At 34.6% G+C, this 11,748-nt stretch overlaps 2 protein-coding genes across 7 annotated transcripts; both read right to left on the bottom strand.

Moving 5' to 3' along the window:
• Positions 1-812: 812 nt before the first annotated feature.
• Positions 813-4,133, bottom strand: LOC149188090 (glutathione S-transferase L3-like). Of its 2 annotated transcripts, none has more exons than XM_089411571.1 (10): positions 3,880-4,133; positions 3,643-3,724; positions 3,469-3,534; positions 3,236-3,296; positions 3,054-3,137; positions 2,076-2,174; positions 1,730-1,841; positions 1,544-1,620; positions 1,346-1,453; positions 813-1,213 (listed from the first exon to the last, which is right to left on the bottom strand). In XM_089411571.1, the coding sequence occupies exons 2-10, from the start codon at positions 3,651-3,653 to the stop codon at positions 1,115-1,117; spliced, it is 717 nt and encodes a 238-aa protein (XP_089267697.1). In that variant the 5' UTR covers positions 3,654-3,724; positions 3,880-4,133; the 3' UTR covers positions 813-1,114. The 2 variants fall into 2 exon arrangements, with proteins under 2 accessions (XP_089267697.1, XP_089267696.1); XM_089411570.1 differs by having other exon boundaries at positions 3,643-3,687; positions 3,794-4,132.
• Positions 4,134-7,464: 3,331 nt separating this feature from the next.
• Positions 7,465-10,734, bottom strand: LOC149188089 (glutathione S-transferase L3-like). Of its 5 annotated transcripts, none has more exons than XM_089411566.1 (11): positions 10,454-10,723; positions 10,303-10,347; positions 10,129-10,194; positions 9,896-9,956; positions 9,714-9,797; positions 8,766-8,864; positions 8,408-8,519; positions 8,241-8,317; positions 8,041-8,148; positions 7,832-7,909; positions 7,480-7,691 (listed from the first exon to the last, which is right to left on the bottom strand). In XM_089411566.1, exons 2-11 carry the CDS (start codon positions 10,311-10,313, stop codon positions 7,668-7,670), a joined length of 720 nt encoding a protein of 239 aa, XP_089267692.1. In that variant the 5' UTR covers positions 10,314-10,347; positions 10,454-10,723; the 3' UTR covers positions 7,480-7,667. The 5 variants fall into 5 exon arrangements, with proteins under 5 accessions (XP_089267695.1, XP_089267694.1, XP_089267692.1 ...); XM_089411567.1 differs by having other exon boundaries at positions 10,303-10,384; positions 10,561-10,722; XM_089411565.1 differs by having other exon boundaries at positions 7,481-7,691; positions 10,303-10,384; positions 10,540-10,723.
• Between the last annotated feature and the right edge of the window lie 1,014 nt (positions 10,735-11,748).

The following is an 11,748-nucleotide window of genomic DNA, read 5'->3' as shown; positions in this document are numbered from 1 at the left end:
GATGGGAGTTTCTCCTTCTAGAGGTCGCGGTGGCTCCATCCATTTGCAGTTTAGGCTGTCTGGTGCGCTCCGATCTCTCTGGTCCAGGTTTCCGTTTCCCTGATTTTGCCTCTTTTTGTGTCTACAGATCATAGTCGCACGGTGCAGGTTACATGCTCAAAGTTTTGGCTTCCGTTTTTGCATTTACAGATCTTTGCTTGTCTCAGCTTGCAGTTTTGTTTCGTTTTTGAATATTAGTCTCAGCAGAGAGCATTTGTAATGTCCTTTTTTGCTGTATGTAGAACATTGGGGCCTGCAGATTTTAGAATATGTAGCTACCTTTTATATTTAATGAAAGATGGTCTGTTTTTTTCACTTGAGAAAAAAAAACCCGAAAAAACAGGGAACAGCCAGATGCTCAGTAGATGGCAGAAAAAATAAAATCATGGGTTCTCAAAATTTTGGGTTTAAAAATTATGGTTAAATGATTATTTTTTATTTTTATTTTTATGATCGAGTCAAAATATTATTAACAAAACAAGACATTAGGACATCTCTTCCTGACTTAAAAATAAAATAAAATAATATTATTTTTTAATATATTCGTTTTCATGAAAATCAAATTTAACAGAACTGGTTATTTTCATAAAATCTAAATTTACCAGCTAAAATGTGATTGTTTGTTTGTTTTCATGAAAACCTGGTTATACATTATTCAATTATGTATTTTCATGTAAATTAAATTGCAATCCATGTCAATAAGAAAAATGACAACTTACCGAAATCCTAACCGCATTTCTCGACAGAAAAATCTAATATAACACATTGAGATATTTAGGATAATAATTCTATTAATTTATTGTAACTCCACACATGCCAGCTTATAGACAGCGGCATCCGAAGTATCATCAAAACTTTTGCAACTACAAAAGTTATAACAAGTTATCCTCAGGAGATCTTATTATACTATATATATGCAGCGTTCGATCAATTCTACATCCGGCTATCACATTAGTTTTGCATAATGAGCCTGTTTAACAATAAAGAAAAATGAGTTTAAAATCTTTTATATCACATCACACTTTGGCAATGCAATATAAGAAAAGATGTATAAAGGATGCGTTGTGAATCAACTTTATTCACAAGTATGTCTCATTAGAGCCTTTTTGTATGTTTCAACAATTTTCTCGGGACCAGGAACTGTTTTCGTATACCCTTCAATCTTATTCAATTCCTGTATTCAAGCCAGAATGCCATTAAGCATTTTTATCACATAAGCAAACATTCGATTAAACAATCGAAAACCATTCATTTTTGCACCGCTGAATTTAGGAAGTAATGCAAATAAAAGAGAAGCTTAACTTACCTGAATCCAGTTCAATACTTTCGGCCTATCAGCTGTGATATCATAATTCTTCAATGCAGGAAACACAACTTTATATCTTTCAAAGAAAGTACCATATGCAATGTCCACCTGCAGTAATGGTATACATCTCTTAATTGTCTATTGGAATTACAATATAATATAAGGTCAAATGGCAAACAAAATATAAAGATGGCTTACCCCACTGAATTGACCCAAAAGGAAAGGCCCATCAGCAAACTTTCCCAGAGCATTTTCCAAATATTCAAGAGCAGGCACTGCCATGATGGGAAGTGCATTTCTATTAATCCAGATTCTTTGTAATTCGTTGAAGATAAGAAATCTTATTAAAATGCAAGAGATCGCTGCTGGAAAAATTGTTCTAACCAGCTTCTTGTGCAGACTCAGGCTCCGGCTTGGCCAAAGCGGTGAATATAGTGTTTGTAAAAGTATCTACATACTTCAGTAACTCATCTGCAGCCTCTTTTTTCGCAGGATCCTGTTTAATGGCAAACGATTTTCAGAGCATAGACTCTAAAGGTAAAGGTAAAGCTAGACAATAACTCCTCAGGGTATTACAGGTAAGGTTCCAACCCTACCTTGCTTCCCTGAAAGTATTTCTAAGTGCTTCAACATTATAAACTAAAATTGATAAATACCAAGTGCAACCATTCAGACACTTTGATTTTGTTAATGACCTAAAATAACAATATTCAGGTAGGCTAGTACATACCGTGGGAAAAAGCTTAGGTCCTTCAAAATTGTTCTCGAGGTACTGGAGTAAATCCAGACTCTCTCCTATGACCTTGCCATTGTGCTCCATAGAAGGAACCTGAAAAAATGAAAATAGTCAGTTATTTGCAAGTTCCATTCAATATCTTGCAGACATTTGGCCCTTTTGTAACATTCAACATTTGGCATTTCTATTTCTGCACATTCCTTTCTTGAAAGTTAACACCAATTTAAACATGATCACACTCCAAACACACAAGAAGTAAGTCATCCTAGTTGACTGGGAATGTTAAAATTAATGTCAAATCTCTGTTGTTTTTTCTTAGTCCACGCCGAAATTGTAAAAGGCTAAAGCCGTGATGATCAAAAACTCATTGCAGCCTCTCAATCCACAGTGGGAGGGTGCCTCATAAAGTTGGAGTTGCATTTGAAACCCCGGCTTCAAACCTATCTAGCCAGAGTGAGAAGTGTGTGTTTCTCAAGGTCGGAGTTGCATTTGAACCCTAACTAACAGTGCATTATCTCATATATCACTTATTACTAATTAGATTCAAGTTGCGGCTGACAAATCCTCGATTTCTGCATAGACTCCAAAAATTGCCACCCTTCAACCCTTGTCATGTCTTTCACTAAAATAATGAAAATATAATTATAAAAGAACACATTTTCCAATTTGTAGCCAGCACAACTACAAGGTACATGTAATTCTGAGATTTTGGTCTGTGGCAAGATAGGCTCCAAATTTGGCAAGGTAATAGCCTTATCCAGCTCAGGCAATAACACTATGATCCCCACCCCTCTTTACTTGGTCATATATAACATATATTGAGCCAAATTAAATACCCCTTTATCGATGACCAAACTATTGCTAGCCTGTTTGCTCATGTGCAAGCGTGTTCCTCGTTGCCTGATCTTCGGTAAAACCAGGACCCAACATTCTGAAAAATAAAATTAGATAAATTTAGAAACACGAGCCTACCTTGTTGGGAGGATAAACTTTATCCTTGTACCATGCTGGCCTGTCTCGCAAATCAATCGGAACTATCTGAATCTCACTAAGACCCTGCATTTTGTTTTCAATCGTTTCAATAAATGGATAATAATATCTCATATCAATACAAGACCTACCAACACAAAACAGGGGATCAACACGATAAAAACCTTGATGTTCCTGGCACTCCAAACTCGCTGGGCATGGGGGCATGTCAAGCTGATATACAATCTGCAAACCCCAGATCAAATTCAGTATGTAATCACTAACTGCAAACCCCAGATCAAATTCAGTACGTAATCACTAAATACAGTATGATACAATACACATTCCAACATAAAGTGATAATTAAGATAAATACTCAATAACAAAATGCAGTAACAATAAAAATTTAGATACCCACCTGGTCGTTCCATCAAACAATGGAGGAGGCTCTGATTTAGAGGTGAGAACGGGTGGAATTAAATAGCTGCAATCGAGCAATACGACGCCATGGAAAATATTTGGGTAAATCAGGTACAAGTTTTGATATAATAAATCAAATATATAATCAAACAATTCAATGATTTATACTTACAGTGCTGCCATCTTAAGCAGGAGAATTACTGTTATGTAGATATGTCTGCCAAACAAATTTCAAAAGCTTACTGTCCCATTATCTGTGGAAGAATAAGAACCCTACATACTGTCAATAACGAAATGAAATGGATGGATTCACGAAGTGCTACCTGCAACTGCTATGCGGTTCTTACAAACGATCCTTGACAATGTCAGGTGAGATTGGAATTAATTTATAGCAACTATAAGACATTACCAGGAAAATTCATGCACATACAGAATGCCCGAATGCCCTGTGCTGTGGTAGGGCTTAGTGTATTCACATGTTTGAATGCAGTTGCAAGTGCCTCAGCAATGACGTAGGCAGCTAGTTGCCATAGTCAGCGAAAGAGTGAGTCGCCTCAACAGTTCCGCTGTCTTAATTTGGCCGATAGGCCTTCCTATGTATCAACTTACTTATTCGTCAACACTTTTCCCCTGATGCGATCAGGGGATACACTTTCAACTGTTGATCTGTTACTTATTCGTCAACACTTTTCCCCTGATGCGATCAGGGGATACACTTTCAACTGTTGATCTGATTTGAATTAGAAAACGAAACAACGGAAAATCAAGAAAGCGAAAACAGAAAATCAAGAAACCACAAAAGCTCACCAAAAAAACTCATAAAAAACAAGGTTGGAAAGAAAAAAGTTAAAAAAACAAAGATTTTAAACACAAAAAAAACGCAAAAGCTAATAAGCTTGCGTGTGCACAGCTCATACAACTCCTACAATTTCTTATATGGGTTCAATGCATTCCTCAAAATTCCAGGATCGTTTGACAACGCGCTTATTTAAACCTAGAGACATTATCACTATCTTCACCGAAACCATGAGTCACCGACTTTGGTTAGGTTTACACACACAATTCAAAGTTATTGTAAGCATGCCATGGAAAATCTACAGTGGAATCGACACCAATAATGATAGATTCCTGTTCTGGTTCATCCAAGTCAAGCTCGTGGGCCTAAACATGACGTGCGCGCTCGGGTTTATCGAGTTCAGAAGATGCTCTGCACTTCCTATCCTAGCTTTGAGTGGTTTCTTTAGTTTTGTTAAAAATTAGATCTGCCATTTTTAGATCTGAAGATCTAATCATCACAACGATCCCAAGATTTGATCACCAATTTACAGTTTTAACAATGTTTTAACAATCAGTGGACTAGCCATCACACTTAAATTTAGAATTTAATCTCCAGTATAAACCTTGTAACTTTCAGCGTCATATAATCGATCCACTATAAACCTTGTAAATTTCAGCTGCATATAATCGATCTAACAAACCTGCAACTCATCGTTATAAAAGAAATGGCGTTCATGGTGGTCATCGAGATGTTTACTTAAATGTCTATCTGCAAGATGGCGATCCTATTTTAAAGAAGAAAACCTTGCTCTAAGCCAAGATCATATATGTGTATTAGGGAGGAATTAGATTATGTTGTTTGAAATCTATATCGCAGTTTTATTGTTTAACTCGAACTTATTATATTGGATGTCTTCAAAGAACACAATAATATGTGAGTTTTATTGTTTAACTTGAACTTATTATATTTTCCTTTCGCGCCAAAGATTAGTGAGACTAGAAAAGGAAATTGAAGTAGACATTGATCATCATATTAAATGTTTTTTGAATTTCCTTTTTTTGTTAATGTGTTTTTCGTAGTCTCATATGCGAGTAAGTCTCATATGTTATGTTTTTAGAATTTGTTTTTGTACTCATATGCAAGTAACTCTCATATGTTTGCAATTTTTTTTTTAATAGGTTTGAAATCTGTTAAAGATTTATTTTAATTGTGATAAATATTATTTAAATAATTCGATTTTTTTGAGTATTTAATTCATATATATAATCTAAAAATTATTTTAAATATTTTTATTTTATATAATAAAATTTATAATAATTTTAAAAATAACTAATTTATGTAATTAAGTAAATTTATAATAATTTTAAAAATAACTAATTTATGTAATTAAGTAAATTTATAATAATTTTAAAAATAACTAATTTATGTAATTAACTTTTTTATGATAAGTAAATAGAATATATTTATATATTGTTTAAATAAATATTAATCACAAGTGTTCATTATTAAAAACAAAAAGTTTATGGCAATTGTGGTTTTATATTGATTTGGTAAATATCACTATGAATCGAGATGAGTTTAATGTCACAGTGTATTATGTAATTCTTTTATGAGGTGTTTCTAATGTAAACGAAATAATATGTCACTTTAGTTTTATTATTGTTGTAAATTTTTAAAGTATAAAAAGGTCTCAGCAGACTACACACGCTAGCTTCATGCCACTCACAACTTCCTAGACTACACACGCTAGCTTCATTCCACTCACAACTTCCCCGCTCACTCTCGCTCCTGGTTTTTCATTGGATTCGAACGCGAATCTCGACGAGCATCAAGAAGATGGGCATCACGCTCGTTTCAAATATGTCGTCGGATAATAGACAGAGTATCAAATAAACCAAGAAATTAGGCGAAATTGGCGTCAAGAAGCCGAGGATGGCGTTGCCGGTGCAAGCCAAGCTCAACACTCTCTTGAATTTCGAATGAATCACTATCACGATGTGAGTTTAATTAACAGCGAGTCATCTCCATAGCGAGTGTCCGGACATTTTAGAGTTTTTAAATCAAATATCAATTTCATTCTATTTAGTTTTTTTCGTAATTTTTTTAAATAAAACATAAAAATAATATATTCTTGATTTTTATTATTATTAATTTTTTTAAATCTATTATACAATAATTTCGGAAATATAACCCATTGCAATTCACAATACTAATAGTGTGATTTCAGAGTTATAACCCACATTGCAATTAGCAATACTAATAGTGTGGTGACAGAATTTAGCAATACCCACCACTATAACCCCCATTTAAATGTCACCACACTATTATTAAATTCTATGATTAATGGAAGAAGATATATACTATTTGGCTGCAATTTTTTGGATGAATGCATGTTTGCTGCTCTTTTACCTTTTCTGTTATGGATGCGTGTTTTATATTGTTAGTTCATTTTATGCTGTCATGGGGCAATCTGTGAAGGCCTTGCATATGGCAATTAAAACACCGTTATCTTTTGCCTTTTCTATTCATAAGGCATGCTTTCCTGCACAGTATCCTAATCCGTACACTGCAACTCTTATTTGGAGTGGAGTAAGGATTATGCTTGTCCAAAGCAGGTCTAAGCCTATCAACATTTTCGGCTTATTTGCTTATATCAAACATTTGTGCAGGGTTTCAACCAATTAACATTTCATTGAGTATGTAATGTCCTTTTTTGCTGCATGTAAAACAGTGGGGTCTGCAGATTTTAGAATATGTAGCTACCTTTTATATTTAATGAAAGATTGTCTGTTTTTTTTTCATGAGAAAAAAAACCCAAAAAAAGCAGGGAACAGCCAGATGCTCGGTAGATGGCAGAATCTCCGGTTCTCAAAATTTTGGGTTTAAAAATGATGTTTAAATGATTATTGTTATTATTATTATTTTTAATGATCGAGTCAAAATATTATTAAAAAAAACATTAAAACATCTCTTTCTGACTTAAAAATAAAATAAAATAATATTATTTTTTATTATATTCGTTTTCATGAAAATCAAATTGAACAGAACTGGTTATTTTCATGAAATCTAAATTTACCAGCTAAAATGTGATTGTTTATTTGTTTTCATGAAAATCTGGTTATACATTATTCAATTATGTATTTTCATGGAAATTAAATTGCAATGCATGTCAATAAGAAAAATGACAACTTACCAAAATCCTAACCGCATTTCTCGACAGAAAAATCTAATAAACACATTGAGAAATTTAGGATAATAATTCTATTAATTTATTGTAACTCCACACATGCCAGCTTATAGACAGCGGCATCCGAAGTATCATCAAAACTTTTGCAACTACAAAAGTTATAACAAGTTATCCTCAGGAGATCTTATTATACTATATATATGCAGCGTTCGATCAATTCTACATCCGGCCATCACAGTAGTTTTGCATAATGAGCCTGCTTAACAATAAAGAAAAATGAGTTTACAATATTTTATATCACATCACACTTTGGCAATGCAATATAAGAAAAGATGTATAAAGGATGCATTGTGAATCAACTTTATTCACAAGTATGTATCATTAGAGTCGATCTACCAGTATCTTTTTGTATGCTTCAACAATTTTCTCGGGACCAGGAACTGTTTTCGCATACCCTTCAAACTTATTTAATTCCTGTATTCGAGCCAGAATGCCATTAAGCATTTTTATCACATAAGCAAAAATTCGATTAAACAATCGAAACAATTCATTTTTGCACCGCTGAATTTAGGAAGTAATGCAAATAAAAGAGAAGCTTAACTTACGTGAATCCAGTTCAATACTTTCGGCTTATCAGCTGTGATATCATAATTCTTAAATGCAGGAAACACAACTTTATATCTTTCAACGAAAGTACCATATGCAATGTCAACCTGCAGTAATGGTATACATTTCTTAATTGTCAATTGGAATCACAATATAATATATAAGGTCAAATGGCAAACAAAAAATAAAGATGGTTTACCCCACTGAATTGACCCAAAAGGAAAGGCCCATCAGCAAACTTTCCCAGAGCATTTTCCAAATAATCAAGAGCAGGCACTGCCATGATGGGAAGTGCATTTATATTTCGTTGAAGATAAGAAATCTTATTAAAATGCAAGAGATCGCTGCTGGAAAAATTGTTCTTACCAGCTTCTTGTGCAGACTCAGGCTCCGGCTTGGCCAAAGCGGTGAATATAGTGTTTGTAAAAGTATCTACATACTTCAGTAACTCATCTGCTGCCTCTTTTTTCGCAGGATCCTGTTTAATGGCAAACGATTTTCAGAGCATAGACTCTAAAGTTAAAGGTAAAGGTAACGGTAAAGCAAGACAATAACTCCTCAGGGTATTACAGGTAAGGTTCCAACCCTACCTTGCTTCCCTGAAAATATCTCTAAGTGCTTCAACATTATAAACTAAAATTGATAAATACCAAGTGCAACCATTCAGACACTTTGATTTTGTTAATGACCTAAAATAACAATATTCAGGTAGGCTAGTACATACCGTGGGAAAAAGCTTAGGTCCTTCAAAATTGTTCTCGAGGTACTGGAGTAAATCCAGACTCTCTCCTATGACCTTGCCATTGTGCTCCATAGAAGGAACCTGAAAAAATGAAAATAGTCAGTTATTTGCAAGTTCCGTTCTATATCTTGCAGACATTTGGCCCTTTTGTAACATTTCACATTTGGCATTTCTATTTCTGCACATTCCTTGCTTGAAAGTTAACACCAATTTAAACATGATCACACTCCAAACACACAAGAAGTAAGACATCCTAGTTGACTGGGAATGTTAAAATCAATGTCAAATCTCTGTTGGTTGTTTTTTCTTAGTCCACGCCCAAATTGTAAAAGGCTAAAACCGTGATGATCAAAAACTCATTGCAGCCTCTCAACCCACAGTGGGAGGGTGCCTATCTAGCATTTGAATCATCAGCTTCAAACCTATCTAGCTAGAGTGAGAAGTGTGTGTTTCTTAGGTTGGAGTTGCATTTGAACCCTAAGCAACAGTAGATTATCTCATATATCACTTATTAGATTCAAGTTGCAGTTGACAAATCCCCGATTTCTGCATAGACTCCAAAAATTGCCACTCTTCAATCCTTGGCATGTCTTTCACTAAAATAATGAAAATATAATTACAAAAGAACACATTTTTCAATCTGTAGCCAACATGTAATTCTGAGATTTTGGTCTGTGGCGAGATAGGCTTCAAATTTGGCAAGGTAATATCCTTATCCAGCTCAGGCAATAACCTTAAGATCCCCACCCCTGTTTACTTGGTCATATATAAAATATATTGAGCCAAATTAAATACCCCTTTATCGATGACCAAACTATTGCTACCCTGTTTGTTCGTGTGCAGCGTGTTCCTTGTTAGCTGATCTTAGGTAAAACCAGGACCTACCATTTTGAAAATTAAAATTAGATAAATATAGAAACACAAGCCTACCTTGTTCGGAGGATAAACTTTATCCTTGTACCATGCTGGCTTGTCTTGCAAATCAATCGGAACTATCTGAATCTCACTAAGACCCTACATTTTGTTTTCAATCGTTTCAATAAATGGATAATAATATCTCATATCAATACAAGACCTACCAACACAAAACAGGGGATCAACACGATAAAAACCTTGATGTTCCTGGCACTCCAAACTCGCTGGGCATATGGGCATGTCAAGCAGATATACAATCTGCAAACCCCAGATCAAATTCAGTATGTAATCACTAACTGCAAACCCCAGATCAAATTCAGTATGTAATCACGAAATACAGTATGATACAATACACATTCCAACAGAAAGTGATAATTAAGATAAATACTCAATAACAAAATGCAGTAACAATAAAAATTTACATACCCACCTGGTCGTTCCGTCAAACAATGGAGGAGGCTCTGATTTGGAGGTGAGAACTGGTGGAATTAAATAGCTGCAATCGAACAATACGACGCCATGGAAAATATTTAGGTAAATCAGGTACAAGTTTTGATATAATAAATCAAATATATAATCAAACAATTCAGTGATTTACACTTACAGTGCTGTCATCTTAAGCAGAAGAATTACTGTTATGTAAATATGTCTGCCAAACAAATTTCAAAAGCTTACTGTCCCATTATCTGTGGAAGAATAAGAACCCTACATACTGTCAATAACGAAATGAAATGTATGGATTCATGAAGTGCTACCTGCAACTGCTATGCGGTTCTTACAAACGATCAATGACAATGTCAGGTGAGATTGGAATTAATTTATAGCAACTATAAGACATTACCAGGAAAATTCATGCACATACAGAATGCCCGAATGCCCTGTGCTGTGGTAGGGCTAAGTGTATTCACATGTTTGAATGCTGTTGCAAGTGCCTCAGCAATGATGTAGGCAGCTAGTTGCAGCGCAGACTTCATACTCAGCTATAGAGTGAGCCGTCTCAACAATTCCGCTGTTTTAATTTGATAAGCTGGAGTCCATCGCGACAGACCACATCGCACCGTTTAGAAATATTTTAAGTAAATTGAGATACATTTGAGGCCAGCATTACAAGAGACTGTTCATCTGGAAAAAAATATTTTTTCCTTCTTAAAATAGAGTATATTGAATTGAGATGAGTATCATCGCATGAACAAAATTTAAATTCAACATCATCACGTGAACCACCCATTTTAAAATTAGAAAAGTAACACTGAAATTCATGTAGGGTTGAAGTCACTAATTTTTCTTTTTTAAATAGAAGAGTTAAGTTTTATAATTTTTATTAGCCACATTGACATATTATTGTTATTTTTATTGTAAATGTTTAAGGCCAATTAACATGTTTGAATATTATAGGGTTTTATGGTTATATTGTTAAAATGTTCGAATATTATTGGATTAGTGTAGTGTAGATAAAATCTAGGGAAAAGATTTTAACATTTTAAAATAAGAACGGATGGTATTATATATTAATTTAAAAACTAGAATACTACTTCCAATCACAAAGAAATGCATTTGTATGGACCGATGCCCTTACCAAGTATTTTTAGACAATTTGATGGATAGATGGTTTGTTGTATTTGACAAACCTTGACATCGGTGAAATCTAGGGGTGGGTTATGGTTCCATCAAGATAGGTGTGACCCATTGCTACACCCTCATCATCCTCTTAGGTGAAGGTATAACCCCCCTATCCAACATGCTCCCCTAGTATAGAACATTAGATAGACCCCACCATCCATATCTACCTTGACTTGTGGCTTGGTGTAACTTAACACATTCATAGCTTTGCCTTAGAAGAGAGACCTTAGTGTGATGTTAGGGAAGGACTTGGGCCTTCAAGCCCTATAGTAGAGATTGGCTAGAAGAGGCCACTTGGATAATTAGGCATTTCCATCCTAGGTCATGTGATCCTCGTACATGTTTGAATTGTGGATAGACTTGTTTTGGGCCAATGAAGGGTACTAGGGAGGAGTTAAGCCTTTAGGCCCTATGCCATAGGCTGATAAGA

This window comes from Pinus tabuliformis, chromosome 3_1 (genome assembly GCF_031772625.1).
Source record: "Pinus tabuliformis cultivar Carrire ecotype Pingquan chromosome 3_1, CPIR1, whole genome shotgun sequence".
Taxonomy (NCBI): domain Eukaryota; kingdom Viridiplantae; phylum Streptophyta; class Pinopsida; order Pinales; family Pinaceae; genus Pinus; species Pinus tabuliformis.
The sequence above is the reverse complement of the archived record's forward strand: the minus strand, read 5'-3'. Positions and strand labels throughout refer to the sequence as shown.

Coding starts and splice junctions, on each gene's coding strand:
- LOC149188090 (XM_089411571.1), bottom strand. Junction 3,297..3,468: donor TTGTTTGATGGAACGACCAG/GTGGGTATCTAA, acceptor TGGGGTTTGCAG/ATTGTATATCAGCTTGACAT. Junction 2,175..3,053: donor AAGTTTATCCTCCCAACAAG/GTAGGCTCGTGT, acceptor TCATTTTTTCAG/GTTCCTTCTATGGAGCACAA.
- LOC149188089 (XM_089411566.1), bottom strand. Junction 9,798..9,895: donor GGAGTGCCAGGAACATCAAG/GTTTTTATCGTG, acceptor AACAAAATGTAG/GGTCTTAGTGAGATTCAGAT. Junction 8,865..9,713: donor AAGTTTATCCTCCGAACAAG/GTAGGCTTGTGT, acceptor TCATTTTTTCAG/GTTCCTTCTATGGAGCACAA.